A 25,791-nucleotide genomic window follows, 5' to 3' on the forward strand; every position below is an offset into this window, starting at 1 on the left:
CCCGGACAACCGCTTTAAGTAGTCAAAGAAAGCAAAATGAGGCATCTACTAGCAAAATTGATTAGTTCTTTGTTAAAAAAAAATATATATATATAAATTCTGTTCCTCATGAAGATGTTGAGATCAGTGATGAACCAATGGAATCTGTGACAGAAGAAAATGTACAGTCGTGGCCAAAAGTTTTGAGAATGACAAAAATATTAGTTTTCACAAAGTTTGCTGCTAAACTGCTTTTAGATCTTTGTTTCAGTTGTTTCTGTGATGTAGTGAAATATAATTACACACACTTCATACGTTTCAAAGGCTTTTATCGACAATTTATGCATGACATTTATGCAAAGAGTCAGTATTTGCCCTTCTTTTTCAGGACCTCTGCAATTCTCAATCAACTTCTGGGCCAATTCCTGACTGATAGCAACCCATTCTTTCATAATCACTTCTTGGAGTTTGTCAGAATTAGTGGGTTTTTGTTTGTCCACCCGCCTCTTGAGGATTGACCACAAGTTCTCAATGGGATTAAGATCTGGGGAGTTTCCAGGCCATGGACCCAAAATGTCAACGTTTTGGTCCCCGAGCCACTTAGTTATAACTTTTGCCTTATGGCACGGTTCTCCATCGTGCTGGAAAATGCATTGTTCTTCACCAAACTGTTGTTGGATTGTTGGAAGAAGTTGCTGTTGGAGGGTGTTTTGGTACCATTCTTTATTCATGGCTGTGTTTTTGGGCAAAATTGTGAGTGAGCCCACTCCCTTGGATAAGAAGCAACCCCACACATGAATGGTCTCAGGATGCTTTACTGTTGGCATGACACAGGACTGATGGCAGCGCTCACCTTTTCTTCTCCGGACAAGCCTTTTTCCAGATGCCCCAAACAATCGGAAAGAGGCTTCATCGGAGAATATGACTTTTCCCCAGTCCTCAGCAGTCCATTCACCATACTTTCTGCAGAAGATCAATCTGTCCCTGATGGTTTTTTTTTGAGAGAGGTGGCTTCTTTGCTGCACTTCTTGACACCAGGCCATCTTCCAAAAGTCTTCGCCTCACTGTGCGTGCAGATGCGCTCACACCTGCCTGCTGCCATTCCTGAGCAAGCTCTGCACTGGTGGCACTCCGATCCCGCAGCTGAATCCTCTTTAGGAGACGATCCTGGCGCTTGCAGGACTTTATTGGACGCCCTGAAGCCTTCTTAACAAGAATTGAACCTCTTTCCTTGAAGTTCTTGATGATCCTATAAATTGTTGATTGAGCTGCAATCTTAGTAGCCACAATATCCTTGCCTGTGAAGCCATTTTTATGCAACGCAATGATGGCTGCATGCGTTTCATTGCAGGTCACCATGGTTAACAATGGAAGAACAATGATTTCAAGCATCACCCTCCTTTTAACATGTCAAGTCTGCCATTTTACCCAATCAGCCTGACATAATGATCTCCAGCCTTGTGCTCGTCAACATTCTCACCTGAGTTAACAAGACGATTACTGAAATGATCTCAGCAGGTCCTTTAATGACCGCAATGAAATGCAGTGGAAAGGTTTTTTTGGGATTAAGTTAATTTTCATGGCAAAGAAGGACTATGCAATTCATCTGATCACTCTTCATAACATTCTGGAGTATATGCAAATTGCTATTATAAAAACTTATGCAGCAACTTTTCCAATTTCCAATATTTATGTAATTCTCAAAACTTTTGGCCACGACTGTAGATCTTGAAACAGAGTCAAATGTTGAAATTGATCTACTGGCTGAAGAAGATACACTGGAACCTCCTCCTGCCAAAATGCCATCTGGAGTGGAAAAATCACCATTAAAGAAGATCACTTTCTCTTTTCACAAGACTTGCATAAAGCAGGTATTACCATGGAAATGTTTTGGGACTTCCACCCTAACCAGCCCACAGAAAATCTACCATATAATGGTAATGTTGTCTATTACCGAAAAGGCTTACAAGGGCCCAGCGTTCACAGAAAACGCGTCACTTTTCATGAGAAAAAAAACAGCATACATTGTTCCATCTGCTTATATACAGTCCTGATCAAAAGTTTAAGACCACTTGAAAAATGGCAAAAAATCATATTTGACATTGTTGGATCTTAACAAGGTTCCAAGTAGAGCTTCAACATGCAACAAGAAGAAATGAGAGTGAGACAAAACATTTTTTGAGCATTCAATTAATTGAAAATAACGATTAAACTGAAACAGGCTGTTTTTCAGCTGATCCAAATTTTAGGACCACATGCCTTTAAAAGGCCAAATCTGTGCAAAGATGTGGATTCATTGTCATTTTCTGTCAGGTAGTCACACGTTGTGATGGCAAAGGCAAAAAAACTCTCCCTTTTTGAACGTGGTCGGGTTGTTGAACTGCATAAGCAGGGTCTCTCACAGCGCGCCATCGCTGCTGAGGTGGGACGCAGTAAGACAGTCATTTGGAATTTCTTAAATGATCCTGAGGGTTATGGAACAAAAAAGTCAAGTGGAAGACCCAAAAAAATGTCACCAGCACTGAGCCGGAGGATCCAATTTGCTGTCTGTCAAGACACTGGACGATCCTCGACCCAAATTAAGGCCCTTACTGTTGCTGACTGCAGCCCCATAACCATCAGAAGGCATCTGAGACTGAAGGGCTTCAAAAACAAAAAACGTCTTCAAAGACCTCGTCTCCTTGAACGCCACAGAACTGCTCGTTTGGACTTTGCAAGAGAGCACCAAACATGGGACATTCAAAGGTGGAAGACAGTTTTATTCTCTGATGAGAAAAAATTAAACCTTGTTGGTCCTGATGGTTTCCAACGTTACTGGCATGACAAGCAGATCCCACCTGAGATGTTTTCTACGCGCCACAGTGGAGGGGGCGCCATCATGGTCTGGGGTGCTTTTTCCTTCAGTGGAACAATGGAGCTTCAGGAAGTGCAGGGGCGTCAAACGGCCGCTGGCTATGTCCAGATGTTGCAGAGAGCATTCTTCATGACTGAGGGCCCTCGTCTGTGTGGTAACGACTGGGTTTTTCAACAGGACAACGCTACAGTACACAATGCCCGCAGGACAAGGGACTTCTTTCAGGAGAATAACATCACTCTTTTGGCCCATCCTGCGTGTTCCCCTGATCTAAATCCAATTGAGAACCTTTGGGGATGTATGGCAAGGGAAGTTTACAAAAATGGATAACGGTTCCAGGCAGTAGATTGCCTTTGTGCGGCCGTCTTCACCACTTGGAGAAATGTTCCCACTCACCTCATGGAAACGCTTGCATCAAGCATGCCGAAACAAATTTTTGAAGTGATAAACAAAACGGCGGAGCTACTCATTACTGAGGTTATGTTTGGAAGTTGGATTCCTGTTTTGAGGGGGTTTAGGTTTTTTTTTTTTTTTTGGAGGTGTGGTCCTAAACATTTGATCAGCTGAAAAACAGCCTGTTTAAGTTTATTCGTTGTTTTCATTAAATTGAATGCTCAAAAAATGTTGCAAGTTGAAGCTCTACTTGGAACCTTGTTAAGATCCAGCCATGCTAAATATGATTTTTTTGCCATTTTTCAGGTGGTCTTAAACTTTTGATCAGGACTGTATTATGGCCAGTTAAAGTATAAGCGGACTCAGTTAATCCAGGGTTGTAGCGATTGGAGACGCATCACAACAAGATTATCGGAACATGAAAACTCTCAATGCCATAAACTTGCAAGTGATGCTTATTTTGTCAATATGAGGCAAATCCATTAAGCACAAATTGTTAGGTGGTCTGATGTCTCTAAGACATCGGCAGGTACTCCAACGTCGTGCTGTTGTAAGCCACATACTTGATATTGTTTTTCTCATTCGTGTTCCAGCATTCAGAAGCAGTCATTTAGAGTCTGTGGCAGGTGTGTTCGATGAGGACCATCTTGATAATCAAGGCAATTTTCTGGAGATTGTCAAACTTCTTGCTGACTACAGTCCAGTCTTAAAGAAGCACTTAACAAATGTTTTGGAGAAAGTAAAAAGCCACGATCCAGAGAAAAGAGGAAGAGGGAAGTTTGTCACTTTCCGAAGTAAATCAACTATAACAAAGTTGTTTGTGATTATTGGTGACATGATAAAGGAGGAAATAGTAAAAGTGGAGAATTCTGGAATGTTTTTAATTCAAATGGACTCCACACAAGATGTGTCAACTCATGATCCGTGTGCCATTGTTCGGTATGTTGCTGGTGATAAAGTTAAAGAAAGATTACTATGTCTTGTTATAGTTGAAGATTCCAGCAGTAAAAACCTACATCCCATACTTGCTGAATCACTATCTGCTTTAGGACTTAATCTTGAAAAGTGCATAGGTGATTCTTTTGACGGAGCGGCCAATATGAGTGGGACTTACTAAGGCTTGCAAGCATTAATGAAGGAGATTCATCCTACACACATTGTGTTACGCACATGTGCTTAACTTAGTTATTGGCGATGCAAGTACTGTGTGTGTTCCAGCAGTCGGTCTCTTTGGGCTCCTTATCACGCTATCAAGATTTTTCACTGAATCATACAAAAGGATGAAAGTCTGGGAAGACCAGACCATGAAAAAAAAAGACTGGCAGTTCTAAGCTTAAAAAGCTGGAACATCGTTTCAGAACAAGGTGGTCAAGCAGAGCTAGAGCACTTTGAAAGTTATTTGGAAGCTTTGACGATCATTCCAAAGAGTTAGGCTCCGATCTCTTAATTATCTTGAAACAAGTAAGCGAATCCTCAGATTTTTTTCAGCCTCTGTTCGCCACGAAGCTCTGAAATTAGGTGAAAACCTCAGCAAATTTGAAATTATCCTGGTAACTTTTACCTTTGTTCGTATTTTTGACATTACTACCCCTGTATCAGATTATTTGCAATCAACAGGCCTTTATTTTATCCAGGCATGGAGAATGGTGGATGATGCTGTAAAGCGTTTTGCAGTTGGCAACTAATTTTATCGATTATTTTTTATTTTTTTTTATGAGAAGTTGACAAATGAAAACATTTGTTTGAATAGGAGCTTAAGAGCTAAGATCCACAAGAAAAGCAGAAGGTACTGATAATAAGAAACATTTTCAGATTTCTTGCTACAGTGTTACCGTTGACACGGTTACAGAGAGTGTGAAGTAAAGATTTTCCACTCATGGAGAACTTTTACAAGCAAATGTCTTGCTTTGATCCCAATCGGTTTGGGGTAATACTGGCCTCTTCAGACAAAATGCAGTTAAATGTTATTTCAGAAGCAGTAGACCCAGTTGCTCTATGTGAAGAACTAATCTCATTTGCCTCCAGCGGCAAAAATATCCGTAAAGGCTTTTTGGATGGCAGTGATGATGAGGAGGAGAGTGAAGAATTGGTTTCAGATTTGGAAGAGCAACACGCCAGCTCTAGATCTGAGCCATCTACGTCTACGGCTGCTGTAAAGAAGGACTCCTGCAAGAACTGCATGTCTTGTGCTTTCTAACTACTGTATCAGTACTGCCGGTGTTCAGCGGCCTTTGAGAATCTCTTCTTGGCATGCCAATATTTAATTACACTGAGCACTACACAGTGTACATGTGAAAGATGCTTTTCCAAGTTAAAGAGGACCTTTCACCATAATAAAACCTCTAAACTAACTATACAGACGCGTAGAGCGGCGCCCAGGGATCCCCCTGCACTTACGGTTATCCCCGGGCGCCGCTCCGTTCTCCGGTATCTTTATAGTTAGGCTCCACCCAGGGGAACCTGCCGGCGTCTCATTCTTCCATGCTGTAGCGCTGGCCAATCGCAGCGCTCAGCTCATAGCCTGAGAGAAGAAAAAAAACTCTCAGGCTATGAGCTGAGCGCTGCGATTGGCCAGCGCTACAGCATGGAAGAATGAGACGCCGTCAGGTTCCACTGGGTGGAGCCTAACTATGAAGATACCGGAGAACGGAGCGGCGCCCGGGGATAACCGTAAGTGCAGGGGGATCTCTGGGCGCCGCTCTACACGTCTGTATAGTTAGGTAAGGCTACTTTCACACTTGCGTTGTTCTTTTCCGGCATAGAGTTCCGTCACAGGGGCTCTATACCGGAAAAGAACTGATCAGGTATGTCCCCATGCATTCTGAATTGAGAGTAATCCGTTCAGTTTGCATCAGTATGTCTTCAGTTCAGTCGTTTTGACTGATCAGGCAAAAGAGAAAACCGTAGCATGCTACGGTTTTATCTCCGGCTAAAAAAACTGAAGACTTGCCTGAATGCCGGATCAGGCATTTTTTCCCATAGGAATGTATTAGTGCCGGATCCGGCATTCAGAATACCGGAATGCCGGATCCGTCCTTCCGGTATGCGCATGCGCAGACTGAAAAAAAGGTGAAAAAATAAATGCCGGATCCGTTTTTGCCGGATGACACCGGAAAGACGGATCCGGCATTTCAATGCATTTTTTCGACTGATCAGGATCCTGATCAGTCTTACTAATGCCATCAGTTAGCATACATTTTGCCTGATCCGGCAGGCAGTTCCGGCGACGGAACTGCTTGCCGGATCTCTCTGCCGCAAGTGTGAAAGTAGCCTTAGATGTTTTATTCTGGTGAAAGGTCCTCTTTAAAAATATTAAAGTCAAGACTAAGTCATCTCTTTCACAGCATTAACCTGGAGCCATTGATGCTCATTGCAGTAGAAAAGCAAGTTGCACTTAGGCTACTTTCACACTAGCGTTCAGAACGGATCCGTCTGCATTATAGTTTAGAAAAAATTCTAAGTCTGAAAGTTGTTCAGACGGATCCGTCCAGACTTTACATTGAAAGTCAATGGGGGACGGATCCATTTGAAAATTGAGCCATATTGTGTCAACTTCAAACGGATCCGTCCCCATTGACTTACATTGTAAGTCTGGACGGATCTGCTTGCCTCCGCACGGCCAGGCGGACACCCGAACGCTGCAAGCTGCGTTCGGGTGTCCGCCTGTTGAGCGGAGCGGAGGCTGAACGCTGCCAGACTGATGCATTCTGAGCGGATCCGCATCCACTCAGAATGCATTGGGGCAGTACGGATGCGTTCGGGCCGCTTGTGAGAGCCTTCAAACGGAGCTCACGAGCGGAACCCGAACGCTAGTGTGAAAGTAGCCTTAAACATAAAGAGTGACAAAGATAAAATCATTGACAGATTTGCCAAGACGTCACCTGAACTTAGCTCTTTACTGCTTTTGTAACATGCAGGTCAGAGCTTCTTATTTGTTCAAAGGTGTTTACTTTTACTGAGTGAGTTAAAAAAAAAAAAATTATTTTATTTAGCTTGTATGTGTGTGTATTTTACAGACATTTGTTTCCTAATATTCTGTGCAGGATTTATTCAAAAATATGCTGTCAACCATTCAGTTAAATGCTGAATATTTTGCAACAAACATTCAAATGTTTACAATTTTTTACAGTGTTTTTTTTATTATGCCCTTTTTTCATTTTTTAAGATGCACTGTAATGTCTTGGAATTCGATGCTCACATTTAGGTAATAGGAAGAGATTAGCGGTATTTTCTGTGATGTAAGTTTTCATATTCTATATTTTGTTATCTTATTAAAATGTTCAGCTAAGAAGACATTTGTTACACCTGTTATATTTAAATTTTATTAAAACCTTGTTTTTGGAAATGTACAATTTTTTTAATTAGTAAACATTTATTTTGAACATAGTGAAGAGAAATTCTGTACCAAGTGTAGGTGGCGCGATATGTGGGTGGGGCTGTGTGTGGGTGTGGCTTGAGGGTGGGCGGGGACACAGGGGCCCCATAATCTCATATTGCCCAGGGGCCCCTGTTAGGAGGTCTAAGAGCAGAGATAAGGAGCCCGTCAGCTCCCCAACTGACGGAAAAGACCGAAAATCCAAAGGGGGCTACTAGAGCATCTCAGCTATGTACAGAAAAAAGGGACTCCATATCTTTAAAAAGACCAATTAAAAATATTATTTTTAGCTAAAAATGAGCACAATGCAATAATTTTTAAAAATGCCCCCAAAGGTGTACATAGCCTTTAAAAAATGGACATGGTCATGTGTATGAGCTCTTCTGTTCCAGCACCGAGCTCCCTTCTCCTGTGTTTCCGTTTCCCGCTCGATCGGAAGTTTGACTTGGCCTCAGCAGTGACGTGTGCAAGCACTGCTGCCACCGCTGAGGCCATTGATTGTCTGACTGCACATCACACTTTTGGTCCTCCAGGGACTGAAAAAAAGAACTGAGCTCAGATGATTTTTTTTTTTTTTACAATTGCTCCTGCATATACCATCACCAGCATAAATGAAAAGTACGTGTGAACGAGTGAAACATCTCTGAGTTTACCAAAGTGACATTTAAAATTGGTCTTCTCTAATAAGATGATTATACATAATATATGGTGGAACTGGAAATCTGGTCTGGATAAGGGGGGGGGGGGGGATCTTCTCAAAGAGGTACATTCCAGAGTAACTTTACTACTGTGCATTTACTTATTTTGTGTGACCGGAATGCCACCTAAGAGTAAGCTGGTGTAGCACCCACATCACACTGGTTCAGAAAGGAGCATGTCGCAGGCTACCCAATACTGGTACTAAAAAGATGGAGGTCAGGTGCTCCCAGACGCTTTCAAAAATGCAGTGCCAGGGGTTAGACACCTATATACACCTATATCCTGAGTGCAAAAAATAGTTTTCATTTGAAAGCACATTCCTTTTTTTTTTTTTTTTTTCAGGAGAAACTTTCATCTTCTCAAGAAAAATGAGAAGTTGCTTCGAGAACTGAGGAATCTAGATTCCAGGCAATGGTGAGTGGTACAATGTGTTAAGTGTCTTATAATAAAAGGATTGTCAGGATAAAAAAGTAGAGTGAGTTTTCTTTAATTTGCGAGACCGGAACCACAGAACTAAGAGACAGCTCCTCTGATGATGGTGGCATGTTGGTGGGAATATGAAGTGCTGTCTTCCAAAAGGCTCTGAAGTTAATTTAACGGGGGGAAAAGCAGCACAAAAGTTGCAAATGTGTGTACAAAATGTTCAAACGTTTTCAATTTTACACCGCACTCCCACTTTTGGAAAAATGAGATGGAGGAGAGTGCGCGGCCTCCCACAGTCTGACCAGGTTTACTACAATTTACTGCAGAGCCCCCCCCCCCCCCCCATATGTTTTTCCTTAACCATCCAATGCCTGAAGATCCTGGTAGGTCCTGGTGATGCCAATTGAACCCCTTTATCCAGGAATTAAGAAAATGAAAATACATAAATCTTACTTTATTATAAATATATTCCCAGATACCTGTCATTAGTTAGAATGGCTCGTTTTGTCTGAAGAGCAATCATTAGGAGAAATAAAATGGCTGCCGTCCTATTAGTACACACAGAACCTGTCCTAATCACACAGGAAGACAAGTGACTTCACAATGCTGAGCTAAAGATCTGTCTCATTCTCCTCTCTGCTCTGCTTCTCAGGGATTATGATCCTGAATACAGATAATAAGATCTTCAGATGAATCTCTGTGGGAATGGAGTTCATGAGAAGACAGAGAAGATGTGGGTAATGAGCAGCAACACTTGTATGCAGTCTCCATTACCACAGCCTGTCCTGTCCGTCCTTTCTGTACTTCATGTCTCTTCATGAACTCCATGAGCTCTGCTGTAACTGCAGGGATGGGAGCCAGCTTCGATCCCAGCAGGTTAATCTCTTAGACGCTGCAGTTCAGTAGTAACCATGGCATCGAAGTGATTGACAAAGAGAGTCCTAACAAAGGCCCCCAGGCATGCCTTCAGTATCTGCCTATTTGGCCCTGCTGGAGATGTTGCCTAAAAGGTTGCTTGTCAGTGTAATACTGCCAGGGTATAATGCCATCGAATACTGTCATAGATCACTACTTCAGGTCCCCAAACGGGACAAAAAAAATGTAAAATTATGTTTAATAAAGGTTAATGAAAAGTTAAAGCTGCCCCCCCCCCCCCCCCAATAAAAAAATTAACTCCTTTTAACCATAAAGGTAATATTTTATTATTACCGCACTGAGAACAGAGGGAAAAAAGCCAATATCGATGGCAGCATTGCTTATTTGTCTTGCATTCCCTCAGCTAATCAATAAATTAGGTTCCCCAAAATAGTGCCATTGAAAATACAGTGTGATCCACAAAAAAAACCAAGCCGTCATACCGCCTCTGTACGAGGAACGGCGCTCTGCTTGGTGTGCTGTGAGGAGGCTGCAGCGCTCGAGGGAGTACTGCAGCCTCCTCAAACAAATGGTCGGTGGCTGTTTGAAGAGCACATGTGCCCCTTTATTATGAAGACATGCCTTAATATGGGGCATATGGAAAGAGATTGCCCACATTGGATGGGGGATATCTATTAGATTGAATGGAGCCCTACTGCTGGGACTCATCACAAAAATGGGGACCCCATATCTCTCAGGGTTCCCTGAATTGAATGGAGCTGCAGGTCATGCAGTGCTGGTCCGTTCATGTCTGAGAGTTTGGCTAATTCTGGAAAAACCCATAGAACTTAATGAAGCGGCAGTGCGCATTTCTGACCCTGTTCATTTCAGTTGTAGTGACGAGCTGCTCCCAAGTGGTATGAGGTCCCAGTTCTTGTGACTGGTGGTGGTCCCAGTGGTAGGACCCCCAAGATCTAAGAGTTACCCTAGGGCAGTGATGGCGAACATTTTAGAGGCCGAGTGCCCAAACTGCAATCAAAAACCCACTTAATTATAGCAAAGTGCCAACATGACAATTTAACCTGAATACTACAGTCCAGTATAGTATATCTTCCATGTACTTTATCATTTAGCTATAATATCCTGCCTACATTCAGTGTCCTGCCAGTGCTGTCCATAGTGCGCCCTGCGCTGATGAATGGCAGGAAAAGTCTAAGGCATATTGGTACACCATAGACTTTTACCAGGGTGCGGGTGCCCAGAGAGAGGGCTCCGAGTGCCACCTCTAGACCCGTGCCATAGGTTCGCCACCACTGCCCTAGGGGATAGCTTGTAACAACCAGAATGCTCCTTTTACTAGAGGGAGGTTGTGATTGTTTTCCCTTTTTTAATAAATTTTTTTATTCTTCTTTTACAGCCGCGAAACACACAAAATAGCAGTTTTCTACATTGCTGACGGGCAGGAAGATAAACACTCGATACTCTCCAACACGGGCGGCAGTCAGGATTATGAGGACTTTGTGGCTGGGCTTGGATGGGAGGTAGGAACCCTTCACTTTCCACTTAAGTGTCTCTATAATTTGTCACCTGAGTGTATCTCTTGAGTGTTTCCATGTCTTGGTGATGAGGCGGTATGCATCATAATCACTTTTTTCTTTTTTTTCTTTATTACTGTACTGGAAAGCCTACTGCATTTTACATTTTCAGTGCCCTTTATAACAGTTGGTGATAACTATGCATCTGTTGTATAGATCCGCACCATGGGGCAGATTAGTCTCAGCCCTGTGGTATATGCTGGTCTGCAATAACCAGGCGCGCTGCCAGATGCTGCGCCGGATTTATGATGAGGCACTTACCTCTTCATTAATTAGGCGCAGCATCCGTCAGTCTATGTACGTGAACTAAGATGTACCCAAGCCCCTGGCTGGCATAGATTTCGGCGGTGTTCTTCACCAGTAAATTGACGCAGAAGACGATAAATGTGGCCTAGTCCAGCTGAAAAACGGCACTCGTGCTAAAATTTTTTAGCAAGTGCCATTGAAAAAGTTGCAATCATGTAGTTTGCGACTTTTTCACACCCTAACAGTGGCATCTGATGATAAATCTGCCCCTGTGTATCTGGCACATATGTTGGGAGTTGAGTGTGCACCTTGAATGGGATATGTACAAAGCCTAAGCATCTTATATATTTTATTTTTGTAAATTCTAGAATTATTAGTACTGTTTTTTAGGAGGTATTCAGCATCTAATATATGTCATGTCTGCAGGTGAATCTAGCTAACCACTGTGGCTTCCTGGGAGGGCTTCAGAGGAACAAGAGCACTGGACTGAGCACTCCTTATTTCACCACTTCTATGGTAGAAGTCATGTTCCATGTGTCCACTCGGATGCTTTCTGACTCAGACGACTGTTTAACAAAAAAGGTAAGAGAGAAGTGACATGAAGCGACTCCCGCAGGTCCCTGTGTCCGGCCAAGAGCCAGCCTTCCACAGAAGCGACAGTCTCCCAGTCACACAACTTTTCCAAACTATCTACACAATTTCTGTTCCTACAGAGTGTATACTATACAAACTGGCAGTGCTCATTGTATATATGTGACATGCTCTGAAAAAACCCTATGGGATTTATGTAATGGGATTGTCCCGTCATTACATCAGGCATCCTCAAACTGCAGCCCTCCAGCTGTTGAAAAACTACAACTCCCAGCATGTCCGAACAGCCTACAGGTATCAGCCTACAGCAGGGCATTGTGGGAGTTGCAGTTTTACAACAGCTGGAGGGCCCCAGTTTGAGAATGCCTGGTGTAGATCCTAGTCATCATTTACATACTGTACCAGGACCAGTTTCTGCAGTAGCATGGAAGTACAGCTAAGGGCTCTTTCACACTTGCGTTGTCCGGATCCGTTGTGTACTCCATTTGCCGGAGGTGCCCGCCGGATCCGTAACAACGCAAGTGAACTGAAAGCATTTGAAGACGGATCCGTCTTCAAAATGCGTTCAGTGTTACTATGGCAGCCAGGATGCTATTAAAGTCCTGGCTGCCATAGTAGTGGTGGGGAGCGGGGGAGCAGTATACTTACAGTCCGTGCGGCTCCCGGGGCGCTCCAGAATGACGTCAGAGCGCCCCATGCACATGGATGACGTGATCCATGTGATCATGTCACCCATGCGCGTGGGGCGCCCTGACGTCACTCTGAAGCGCCCCGGGAGCCGCACGGACTGTAAGTATACTGCTCCCCCGCTCCCCACTACACTTTACCATGGCAAACAGGACTTTAGTGTCCTGGGAGCCATGGTAACCATTCAGAAAAAGCTAAACGTCGGATCCGGTAATGCGCCGAAACAACGTTTAGCTTAAGGCCGGATCCGGATCAATGCCTTTCAATGGGCATTAATTCCGGATCCGGCCTTGCGGCAAGTGTTCAGGATTTTTGACCGGAGCAAAAAGCGCAGCATGCTGCGGTATTTTCTCCGGCCAAAAAACGTTACGTTCCGGAACTGAAGACATCCTGATGCATCCTGAACGGATTTCTCTCCATTCAGAATGCATTGGGATAATACTGATCAGGATTCTTCCGGCATAGAGCCCCGACGACGGAACTCTATGCCGGAAAAGAACAACGCAGGTGTGAAAGAGCCCTAAGAAGATTTTTTTTTTTTTTCTGCAGGGGAAATAAAAAGAGTGGAAGGAGGCTGATTGTCTATAGCAGGGATCAAGATACCAATCGGCAATAAAACACAAAACCGGAATACGGTTGTATAGCACAAATAGAACGCAAGTGTCAAAAATGAATATCTCCTAGATGGGACAAACTCAGGTTCTCAGCATATACAAAAATATAATGCAAAAATATATATACACAAATATATCTTTATTGAAATCGATAAAACAAATAAATAGATGCTTAATTTGGCAAAGACAGACACAACCACATGGAGAGTGCACAAAATACGTCGGGACATCAAGTTATAGCATTGCAAGTAGTGGAAAAGGTGGGATGGAAAAACAAGTATAAATAAATACAAAATCAAACCATGTGGCTCCCCCACCTAGATAAAAAAACACGATTCTCAACATATACACAATACAGACCCGGCTAGTGGCACCTCCAAGAGACCCCTACACAATGTTTTGCGTCGGCTTCCTCAGGGGTTGATTTTGTATTTATTTATACTTGTTTTTCCATCCCACCTTTTCGACTACTTGCAATGCTATAACTTGATGTCCCGACGTGTTTTGTGCACTCTCCATGTGGTTGTGTTTGTCTTTGCCAATTTATGCTTCTATTTATTAGTTTTATCTATTTCAATAAAGATATATTTTTGTATACATTTTTGTATATGCTGAGTGCCTGGGTTCGTCTCATCTAGATGCTATAGCAGGGATCAGCAACCTTTGGCACTCCAGCTGCTGTGAAACTACAACTCCCAGCATGCAAACATGATTTGTTCTTCTAACTATCATAGAAGTGAATGAAGCATTCTGGGAGTTGTGGTTTCTGAACAGCTGGAGTGCCGGTGGTTGCTGATCCCTGGTCTATAGTCTGCTTTCAGCAGTGCAGATTAGCAGCAGACAAGTAGGAAACATGGAAGTAGAGAATGAAAAGGGTATTTTTGTGGTAGAAACACTGCAGATTACTTTTAAAATACCATTTACTCCAAAACAATTTTTGAACACGTTATACGAGCTCCGGGAGTCTAGACCAGGCCTGCGGAGTTGTTAAGCCAAAATTCCGACTCCTCTGTTTTATTACACTCTCGACTCCTTCATTAATGGCCAATAATTTCTAATTTTGGTAGAGAACACAGAAGATGGGAGAACTGATTATTTATCACCACTAGAACACCCTGATTATCACTGCTTATAGTATAAGGACAGGGGAGAACACAGGAGAGGAGAGAGCTGATTATCTATCACCACTAGAACACCCTGCTTATCACTAATTATAGTAGAAGGACAGGGGAGAACAGAGGAGAGGTGAGAACTGATTATCTATCACTTCACCACTAGAACACCCTGCTTATTGCTGATTATAGTATAAGGACAGAGGAGAGGTGAGAACTGATTATCTATTACCCTAGAACATCCTACATATTACTGTTTATAATATAAGAACAGGAGAGGTGTGAAATTATTATCTTTCACCAATAAAATACTCTGCTTATCATTGATTATAGTATAAGGACAGGAGAGGGAAATACTGATTATCTTTCGCCACTAGAACACCTTGCTGTTATAGATGAATAAGGCTATACTAGTGCCGGTTAGACTGCACACCACACGTGCAGGGGTACTGCTCCATCATACAGTTAAGTAGATTACCTGATTCAGGGCCACTGTACAGCTCCTGATGAGGTGTCTGCAAAAGGGATACATGAAACGCGTTAAGCAAGTTAGGCTACTGATGTTAATAAGGAGATCTTATTTTTGTATTTTTGAAGCGGTCACTGTTCTCGCAACTCAAACTCTACAGCCCTGGTCTGGACAGTATACCAACCAGGTATAAGGCATTTTGTTCCCTGCAGGAGAAGTTTTGTTATATGTGCTGTTAGGAGGAGGATAAGGGGGATGCACTCTCTTTTAGAGAATTGCAGGATAAGAATTACCAATAAGATTTCTATTAAGATGACTCTGCTGGAATCTGGCTGTAAGCTTCTGAGGTGGGTGAAGATTCAAGGATGTTCCAGAATTTTACCGTTGATGGCCTGTCCTCCGGATAGCCCATTCATTTTTTTTAAGCAAGCCTCTTGCTCCTGATTTGTGGCACCAAAAAGTCACAAGGTTTTGCACAAGTTCTGTTTTGGCACAAAAAGAAGTGACTCTTGGCCGTTGTGTCACTTTTGTTACAAGTAGGCATGGCATCAACAGAAGCGCGTGGGTCCTACATGGGCTGACACAATTACCATAAACCGCTGCAAGCAGTGCCTGATACCTACACAAGCTGATACTTTGCGTAGATTTTAGATTGCGGTGCACGTACCTGCCTAGGTGTGCCAAAATTAATAAGAGGTGGGCGTCTCTTTTGGAGCATCTCACACCATCGCAAACTGCATCAAGCGTGTCTTTACAAACGCCAATCTTGATAAATCTCCCCCATGATATTTAAAAAAAAATCAGTAATTCCAAAAATTATATAAATTTTTTTATTTTCTTTTTTTACATGTTTGCACATGCATTTAGTAAATTGCGTATGTGTTTGGTTCATGTGAAATGCAGATCCACCAGGCGAGCCAAGTGCACACTTACAGTAAAATGTGTGGCGGTTTGTCTGCAGAAGTATTTGTTTTTGATGCGGTGCAATAAATTCCGCATTAGTGCTAACAAGTCCAGGTCTCGAATCTTGGCCCTTGTCAGGGGTGCGCATCCTCCCCCCGACTCCTCCAGACATGCATCTTCCGAGGTGTTAATCCAGTCAGTGGGAACATTAATGAGCGCGCTCTGGATAGCTGGGGATGCAGGAAGTGGGAACTGCTTGACCTCAGCATGGAGTTTAATGCCTCTAATTAAATTAGAACGATGGAGCATTGGGATCTGGCCATGCCTCGGGCTCTAGCTGTGCGCTATGGATCCTCCTGTGCCTCACGTACAAAGACAACTCCATTTCATCATCGTTACTGTAAGGAAAAATGATCTGAGGGGAAAGCCATATGTTCTCACCATTTACTTCTCTATACATTGGACTCTAGTTCTAGTTTTGTCTATGTATCTATGCCCCTTATTTTACATTAATGTGTCAGTGTAATGCAGGGGAAGTAACTATATTCGGCATTGCGTTGAGGTTCTGACACTGTAGAGCTGCTTCTGTAGACTGAATGTATAAATGTATCATGACACTGGGGTGCTGACGGGGGCTTTAGGTGTCCGTGTGTCTGGCATTGACATCGAGGAAACACCGATCACTGGTGATTTTCTTCCCCTGATCAACAAAGGAATTATCCAGACGGTAAACGGGTTGGTGGGCATAAAAAACAGATATATTGGTGTTAAGGTGTGAAATGAATCAACTTATTAATATGCTGTTATCTTGAAAGCTGCACAGATCGCCCATTTGTGTTTCCCTTTTTTTCGGACGTTCTGAGGTTTTCTTCTAAGTTGATGTGCCATCACCGGGAGCCACCAGTCAATTCGTAGGATGATCTGCACGAAACAACCCTTCTGAGGGGGTGTCCCCACAGCTTCAGACGCTCCCTCTGCCGGCAGATTAACATGGCTGCCGATGTCATGTGGTCTTTATAGTCTCGCAGTAACAGTGCACGAGCTGATGATGCGCCTACGGATCCAAGTCAACCAATTTTAGCGGCATGCGCAGAATCGCCAATTTGTTTCTGTAGGCATGTCCTCTGAGCATGCAGTGCCTCCGCAAGATTATCAAGGCCGCATGAGATGAGCCACCATGTCGATCTGCTGGCAAAGGGGAGAATCGTCTGTAGATGGATAGTCCTTCACTGACTGAGGGTTCGTTCAGATGAACAAATAGATTGGTGCAAATAAATTCACTGATCCTTAGGCCTCATGCACACGACCGTTGTTTGGGTCTGCATCCGAGCCGCTGTTTTGGCGGCTCGGATGCGGACCCATTCACTTCAATGCAAAAGATGCGGACAGCACTCCGTTGCTCCGTTCCGTGGCCCCGCTAAAAAAAATATAACATGTCCTATTCTCGTCCGAATAGGCATTTATATTGAAGGTTGTCCGTGCCGTTCCGCAAATTGCGGAAGGCAACACGGGCGGCTTCCGTTTTTTGCGGACCGCAAAAAAACGGCTCGGCCGTGTGCATGAGGCCTTACTTTATTGTAATCCTTCCGGTCATGGTATTGAGATGAGAAGTCCTACCGAACAGGAAGCGCCTATTTCGATGCTCAGTGGCCGGAGTAAAAAATGTGCTAATTCAGGATTTTATTTATTTATTTATTAATTTTGTAAGATGTAAAATAAAATAATTTTTTTTTTAAATCTTTCATGTAAAAAATAGATTTTATTTCCCTTTAATACTGTACAGTTTCCCTTTAAGATAAAGCGGACTTGCAGGTAGTGTAATACCGTATTCAGCTGCCTATAGAAAGCTTTATGACCACTACGTCAGAGGCATAATGCATGTATTATTACAGCTTCAGAACCCTTGGATTATAGATTTCCATCTGCAGGGCGTTCCTTGTATCACGGTGAATCCTCCGTCATGGCCGGCTTTGTTTGTGATGGCGTCTAGAGAGCAGAGATCCGTGCGCGATACCCTGGTGCTGGCAGCCAAAGTTCTGCTTTAGATTAGGACATTATTGGATCAAAATTGCATTTAGTTTTGCCTCCAGGTTCCATTTACTTCACATTTCTCTTAGGTTCAGTTAGTACAAGGTCTGACGGCACAAGACATATCGCAGGAGCCCAACGAGTAGATGATGTTACACAGCAGGACAGTATGTCAGAGACGGTCTTTCAGAGGAGCATTTCAAGAGAGAGAAATCCGATTGAAACTGTGTTTACAGCATTCTGGGGCGTGACCACAAATGGAGGCCAGCGTAGGTCAGCCATGTTGATTACAGCCGACCATGCACAACAGGGTTAAATGAAAATGTGATGTTAGTAAAACATGGGATCTGCCCATACTGGGGTTTATAGGCCTCCCCAAAAGTGTTCCACTGCCCCCATGAGCCGCAGAGATTCTGGTGGACCCTAGCTGTGAGAGCGCTGCAGGGGCCACAGCTGATTACATGGGTTTTCTGTGTTATTAATAAAAGAAAAATACCGTACTATATATTTCTTTGTTTTAAGGGTTTTTATTTTAATTTATGTAATTTTTGATGTTTCCTTTTTTAACTATAATGTATCGGAGTAATTATATATGTAAGGACGTATCTAACGTTTACCCTAACATGTATGCTAAGCAGTGGCCCTGGGGATTGCAGTGCTGGGGCCAAACCCAGGAAGCCTTTAACTTCTGAATGACCACCCAGTATTCCAGCAGTCATTAAAGGGGTATTCCCTTCTGAGCCATTTATTGGCAGGTCCTCTGATTGGTAATCCCGATCTTGTTTTTTTTCTGGCCGTAACGTTTTTATTTTTCGGTCAATGTAGACCATGTTCTTTGAGGGATGAATTGTATATTTTGTAGTGACACAGTTTTCCTATAACTTGAGTTTTCCTAACTTCTTTTGGGGTGGTGATGACAATCTGCAGGCAGCATGTTACAGCAGGAGGAGCTACGTAAGCGAGAATAGTACTCGCTTACATAGCCTGTTCTCGGGAGGTTTACCAACTCTCGCCAGAACCGCTCGTCTTCTCTCTGGCTGTGGAGCGGTCGGCAGTGATTGGACAGCGTCACAGCCAGGGAGAAGAGCGCCAATTCTACTAATAAGCATACTACAGTGGGAACAACGGAAAGGACAATCTGCTGGAGGTGGACTACATGCTCTGGTATTAGTAAAAAAAAATAAAAAAAATCACCTTAAGGCTAGATGCACACGACCGTATGTGTTTTGTGGTCTGCAAATTGCGGATCCGCCCCAAAAAAAACGGATGAAGTCTGTATGGCATCCTTTTTTTTTTTTTTTTGCGGATCCATTGTAACAATGCCTATCCTTGTCCTTCAAACGGAGTGCTGTCCGCATCTTTTGTGGCCCCATTGAAGTTAATGGGTCTGCACCCAAGCCGCAAAAAATGCGGCTCGGATGCGGAACCAAACCACGTTCAGGGTCCATTCACACCCAAAAGGGTCTGCACCCATTAATTCTCTATGGGCCCGGACGTGAAGCGGAGAGCACACTATCTGTTCTCCACTTCCGCATTTGCGAAACGCGGCCCCCGAACCTCCGGGTTTCGGCCCCGAACTTCCGGTCCGCAGCTCCGCCAAAGATAGACAAGAATAGGCATTTCTATAGCGGGTGCCGGCCGGGTGTGTTGCAGATCCACAATTTGCGGGTCCGCAACACACCACGGACGTGTGAATGGACCCTTATGTGCATGTAGCCTAAATAGCATGTTATCTTTATTATACAGCTGATGGTAATCATGGGAATACATATTTGTGTGTTGTGTGAGGTTTATTTACCACTTTAAAAAAAATAAAAAATCTCCTGTGAAAAATGTTTTTTTTTTTTTTAATAAACTTTATTAATCTGTTGTTTTTTTGCCCAGCTAAAGTCTATTGTTTTTATAATGCATCAGACTATAACACTGTAACAGTGACGGGCAGTGTGTTAGGCTGGGCATGTGGCAAGGCCTAATAGGCATAGAGTCATGGCAGGCCCATTGGCCTTTGTTAGTAGCCAGCTGCCTAGGAGCAGATCAGAACCTGCCTTTGCTTTTGCAGGAGGTGATGGTTACATCTATATGTAACTTCACCATGGCCACCATTGACCACAGCATGTAGAAGGGTTCAGCGGCTGGGATCATAGTTTTCTCAGATCTCAGCCATTACAACGGGCACCCAGCTGTGTAGGACATGTTCAGTTCCTCCTCCTTTATTCAGGATTAACGGTGCGGGTAGCATGGACTGAACAGACTAGATACACAGACTGCGCTGACACATTGCTCCGGACTACAATTTGATTTCTCAACTTTCCTAAAAACAACATCGTCAGGCGCAAGAAGGGCGAATTAATCCATTTCATTGGATTACTCGCCCAGCCCTAGTGCCCATCAAAGGTGCCCAAAGATTGGTAAAGAGGTATGTTAACAGCATAGCTCTCTGGGCTACACTGTTCTATAGTTTCCATTCACTCCTATGGAACTGTAAAATCACAGGGCATTTTTTTTTTTTTTAAACGTTTAAAAATTTTAAAAGTGCTGAAACAGCAAAAGCTGTATACTGGTAAATGTAGTATTGGCATAATCATACGGACGAGCAGAATAAACTTTACACTAATTTGTTTTTTTAATCGCATACATAGTGAACGCCTCAAATAATAATAGCGGAATTTAGGGAGTTTTTCCCATTCCACCCCAGAAATATTTTATTTTATCCATTACATTCAGTGAGGCCATTAAAAAGCACAACTCATCTCACAGAAAACAAGCCCTTATGCAGATAAGTTGACGTAAGAATAAAAAAATAAAAATTACAAGTCATGGAAAAAAACAAAAATTGCCTGCAGCACCAAGGGGATAATAAAATACAATAAAAAGTTTAGGTAAAAGAAAAAACGGATTTAGTATGAAATAAATTCCCATATGTTTAATAAAAACTGCCCCTATTAGGTATCTACAACACATCCTGACAAATTTATCTAACAGGTTATTTTGTATAAAACATGAACAGAATGAAAAATTAGCGAAATATGCTCTTTTCTGTTACTTCGTCATGAAGAAAGCAATTTATATGTACCTGTAAGGCCAAGTTCACACCTCGGTTATTTCCATCAGTGATTGTGAGCCAAAACCAGTAGTGAAGCCTACAGAGAAATAAGGTATGATGGAAAGATCAGCTCCTGGTCTTTATCTGACCCACTCCTGGTTTTGGCTCCCAATAACTGACCAAATAACTGAAGTGTGACCTTGGCCCGTTGTGTTTGTATAACTGAGATGATTTACTATTCGGGTGTCTGGAAAAGGATGGGTGACAATGGGCAGAATTTTTAATATTTGTAAAAATAATTTTTTTCTGCATAATTGTATTTCCCATAATATAACAATTCTGGAGGATAGTCTCTTAGAATTTATGTTATTCCATCTAGAAAATGTGGACAACTGAGTGACATTGAGCAGCCAGTGCTGCTAGCACCAAGAATGTATAGAGACACATACATTTCTAGGCGGGATAAAAGAGGAACGTCACAGTGCAGAGCCGTAAAGATGCTCCAGAATTGTTGTTCTATGGGAAATGTGTTTATAATCTGGACTGGTGACAGGTCCTCTTTAAATCAGTATTCCCATCTGGACAGTTATGGTGAATCCTCAGGGTAGATAAGTGGAGGCACTACCTCTGCAAACGGGGGCCCTTCTCACGCCCCTGTGTATGGAGAGGTGCACATATAAGCATGGCTCTCGCCATTCACTTCTATAGGACAACCAAAAATAACCAAAAACGGTTAACTGGCTATTTTCAGAACCCTCCCCCTCCCAAAGCAAATGCTGAGATCCTTACGTGTGCGTGGTCACCTCTGCATTCACAGCAGCGTGAGATGGGACCAGTTCTCCAGATAGGTGCAGGTCCCAGCTCTGGAATATGCTCCTGGATGACTTCTATGCTGTATATTTGGACAGGCCATAAATGTCCAGATGGGGATTATCCCTCTTGGGAGTGGAATGAAGTGAAGTGTCCTGATCTCTTGGTGCAGGAATGCTGTCCTTTTGTTCTCCGCATGTCCCCGTCGTCCTGTGTGTATAATCCAGTTCTAAAAGTTTTGTCATTGTGTTCAGCGCGCACCATTTCTCACCTTCACACATTATTCTCTGCCTGTTCTTACAGGGCTTAACGCAGCAAAGTAGATTACATTTCCCCCCGGCAAATTAAATTTCATAACAGCTGGCTTTCATTTTTATTCCCAATTATACTCATTCACTTTTTTTTTCTGCCTCTTTCAATTTCCTTTACCTCTGAAGCTTCGCCACCTCGGCAATGATGAAGTGCATATCGTCTGGTCGGAGCACAGCAGAGAGTATCGTCGAGGCATTATACCCACCGAGTTCGGGGATGTGCTACTAGTTATCTATCCCATGAAGAATCATATGTTCAGCATCCAGATTATGAAGAAACCCGAAGTAAGATGCTACCTGTCTTTTCATTCTGTCCTAATTAAAGCGACGCTAACCCTTTCTCATCACAGGAGCTATAGCGTGTCACATGGTGAGGTGATCAACTTTTCTATAGTTTTTTTTTTTTACTGGATCACTCTGTATGGGATAGCGGAGACTGTAGTAAAAAGTGGAAACCAATTTTTTTCTTTTGTCCTCCGTTGGTATAATAGGATCTGTTTTAACATATGCGCCAAATATAGCCCCTCCCCCGTACGGTAAAGGGGCACTGCAGACCCAGCGTGAAAAGAGCGCGTGTTAGAGAGGTTTTCCGCTTTTTAGTAACTACAGCTTATTTGTTGTGGGATAAATAGTTCAGCATTTTTCCCAAATACTTATTTTATATCAATTCCTCGGGGATTTTTATTTAAAGAAATCTGATTAACCGCTTGAGTACCGACCCTTTTTTGGTATTAAAGTTGTCCAGGATTTTACAAGTCATGGTCTATCCTCAGGATATGCCAACAATATCTGATGGGGTCAGGGGGTAGTGGACGGAGCTTTTCACTGCAGTGAAGTGAACAGGAGCAGAGCTGCAGTTACCAGCTCCGTCCACTACACGATGGATGGAGCTATGTAGTCCTGGTGGTGGACCTACTCTGAAACAGCTGATCGGCGGAGTGTGGGATGTCGGACCCCTGCCAATCAGACACGGATGGCCTGTATTAATGATAGGCTATTACTTGTAAAATCTGGATAATTCCTTTAAAGGTGTTGTCCCATCTCTTATATCGGGGGCATATTTCTAGGATATGCCACCTCTGTGACCTGCACCTACGGCAAAGTGAAGGAGGGTGCACTGCACCTGTGTGGCCACCCTCCATTCATTTCTGTAGGACTGCCAATTTCAGTCAGCCCCATAGAAGTGAATGAAGTGGTGGCTGCTCTTGCCATTCATTTCAATGGGACTCCCAAAAATACCAAAGCGCACTGCTCGGCTATCTTCAGCACTCCCATAGAACTGAATGGAGTGCGTGCCCGGTGTGTCCTCCTTCAACTTGTGGGCTACTTTCTAAACATAGGTGCAGGTCCCAGAGGAGTAGCGTGGGTTGCCAGCACCCGGGGCAAGCCAAGTATTGTGCCCCCCCCCCCCTTTTTACAGATAATGTAGTAGATATCACCTGAGGTCCTATGTAACATGGTGATAACTCTCTGTGTACAGATAATTTAGTAGATAGGTGAGAGGCCCAGATTTCAGAACACGCACAGTGTGACCTGAAGTCTAGGGCCAGGCTGCTACAGTGTGGGCCAAATTCTATATCCACCCTCCCATCACTATAGAACATACAGTTAATACAGCGCCCCATACCTCTTACATCCAGTGACGTTTCATTGATGTAGATGTTCTCTTTCCTCATCTTCTCCTTTCAGACCTTCAGACCAGGCCACCATTTTTCAGCCATTTCTCGTCTCTGCAGTTTGACAAAAAAAAATCTTAGTTTACTACTTTTCCATCATCCTCCCATCTTCCGGACAACTCATTCTACCACCCTCAATACTGTGCCGCTGTGCTCCCCAATACTATACTGCAGAAACAGATAAACCCCCTGATAATACTAGTACCATGCAGATAATGCCCTTCAATAATTATTGGCGCCAACAAATAGTGCCCCTGACACTAATAGTGTAAACATAATGTCCCCCAAAAATAATTGTGGTAAGCTGATACTGTGCCAAGGTGCCCCCACAGTAATAGTGCTCCCAAAAGTCCCACCAATAGGAATAATTCTCTGCTAGAGCACACATGGTAGTAATAGTGCTCCTACAGTGCCCCCAACATGTCCCCACTGTGCCCCAGAAGTAAAAATGCTCCCATAGTGCCCATACTAGTAATCATGTTCCCCCTAGACCCCCAGTAGTAATAAAGCCCACCATAATGCCCCCTAGTAGTAATAATTCTCCTTATAATGTGCAAAAAATACCCCTTGTAATACCCCCAGTTGAGCTAATGTCCCCATAGTTCCCCCATAATGTGCCAGTATAAAATACCCCTATATAGTGCCCCCAGTAAATGCCCCATAGTGCTTCTCTCCCCCCTTCCTCCTAGTGCCCACCTTAATGTACCAGTATAAAATGCCCCAGTAGATGCCCTCAGTGTCCCCTATCATTTTCAAGTATAAAATACCCCTTCTCAGTGCCCCCGTAGATGACCCCATAGTACTCCTCTCCCCCTTCCCCATAGTACCCACCATAATGTGTCCCAGTATAAAATGCCCATATACAGAGCCCCCCATATAAAATAACCCTCTTTTGTGGCTTCAGTAGATGCCCCCAATGATGTGCCCCCATAGTGCCACCCAATAATGTGCCAGTAAAAAGTTCCCCCAATAATGTGCCAGTAAAAAGTTCCCCCAATAATGTGCCAGTAAAAAGTTCCCCCAATAATGTGCCAGTAAAAAGTTCCCCCAATAATGTGCCAGTAAAAAGTTCCCCCAATAATGTGCCAGTAAAAAGTTCCCCCAATAATGTGCCAGTAAAAAGTTCCCCTAATAATGTGCCAGTAAAAAGTTCCCCCAATAATGTGCCAGTAAGAATTGCCCCCACTGTGCCCCCCAATAATGTGCCAGTAAGATGTGCCCCCCAATAATGTGCCAGTAAGATGTGCCCCCATAGTGCCACCCAATAATATGCCAGTAAGAATTGCCCCCACAGTGCCCCCCAATAATGTGCCAGTAAGATGTGCCCCCAAATAATGTGCCAGTAAGATGTGCCCCCATAGTGCCACCCAATAATGTGCAAGTAAAAAGTGCCCCCAATGTGCCAGTAAGATGTGCCTCCATAGATGCCCCCTAATAATGTGCCAGTAAGTGCCCCCATAGATGCCCCCCAATCATGTGCCAGGGAGAAGTGCCTCCCATAGATGGCCCCCCAATCATGTGCCAGTAGCCAGTATTGTGCCATTTAAAAAAATTAACACATACTTACCTCCATGGCAGCGATGCGATGCAGGCCTCTTCCGGCCTTTGTCCCGTGCTGTACGGCTCAGGCGGCACAATGATGTCATCGCGCCGCCTGCATCGGCCTCCGATAGGCTGCATGAACTAGGCCTGCAGCCTATCAGAGGAACGGGGAAGGGAGACGCCTCTCCCCTGCCTCGCTGCACATCCATCTGTATTGCTGTCCTGAGGACGGCGATACAGATGACTATGGGGATGAGCGCTTCCACAATGGAAGCGCTCATCTCCCTGTGCCCTGCAGCTGCCCCCCACCTGCGAGCAGGGCCACGCCGCCTGGGGCGATTGCCTCACTTTGCCTAATTGGCGGTGCGGCCCTGCTGGCGCCCCTTAAAATTTTGCGCCCGGGGCAAGGGTCCCCCCCCCCACGCTACGCCACTGCACCTATCAGACATTGGGGGCGTATCCTAGTGATATGCCCCTAATGTATAAGATGGGACATCCCCATTAAGAACCACAGGAATTTCTTTTGTATTTATGTTGCTACCTTTAGAGTGCAATCACTCCACGTCCGGGCTTGTTGTTTTGTGGG

General features: G+C 43.7%; 1 protein-coding gene across 1 annotated transcript in view; it reads left to right on the top strand.

The window, feature by feature from the left end:
- RALGAPA1 (Ral GTPase activating protein catalytic subunit alpha 1) overlaps positions 1–25,791 on the top strand; it is a 188,629-nt gene that overhangs the window by 129,220 nt on the left and 33,618 nt on the right. The window contains 4 exon segments of the mRNA XM_040412867.1: positions 8,643–8,714; positions 10,996–11,119; positions 11,846–12,001; positions 22,114–22,272. Of these exon segments, the coding sequence (XP_040268801.1) occupies positions 8,643–8,714; positions 10,996–11,119; positions 11,846–12,001; positions 22,114–22,272 (511 nt within the window).

This window comes from Bufo bufo, chromosome 11, assembly GCF_905171765.1.
Source record: "Bufo bufo chromosome 11, aBufBuf1.1, whole genome shotgun sequence".
In the NCBI taxonomy this organism is placed as follows: Eukaryota; Metazoa; Chordata; class Amphibia; order Anura; family Bufonidae; genus Bufo; species Bufo bufo.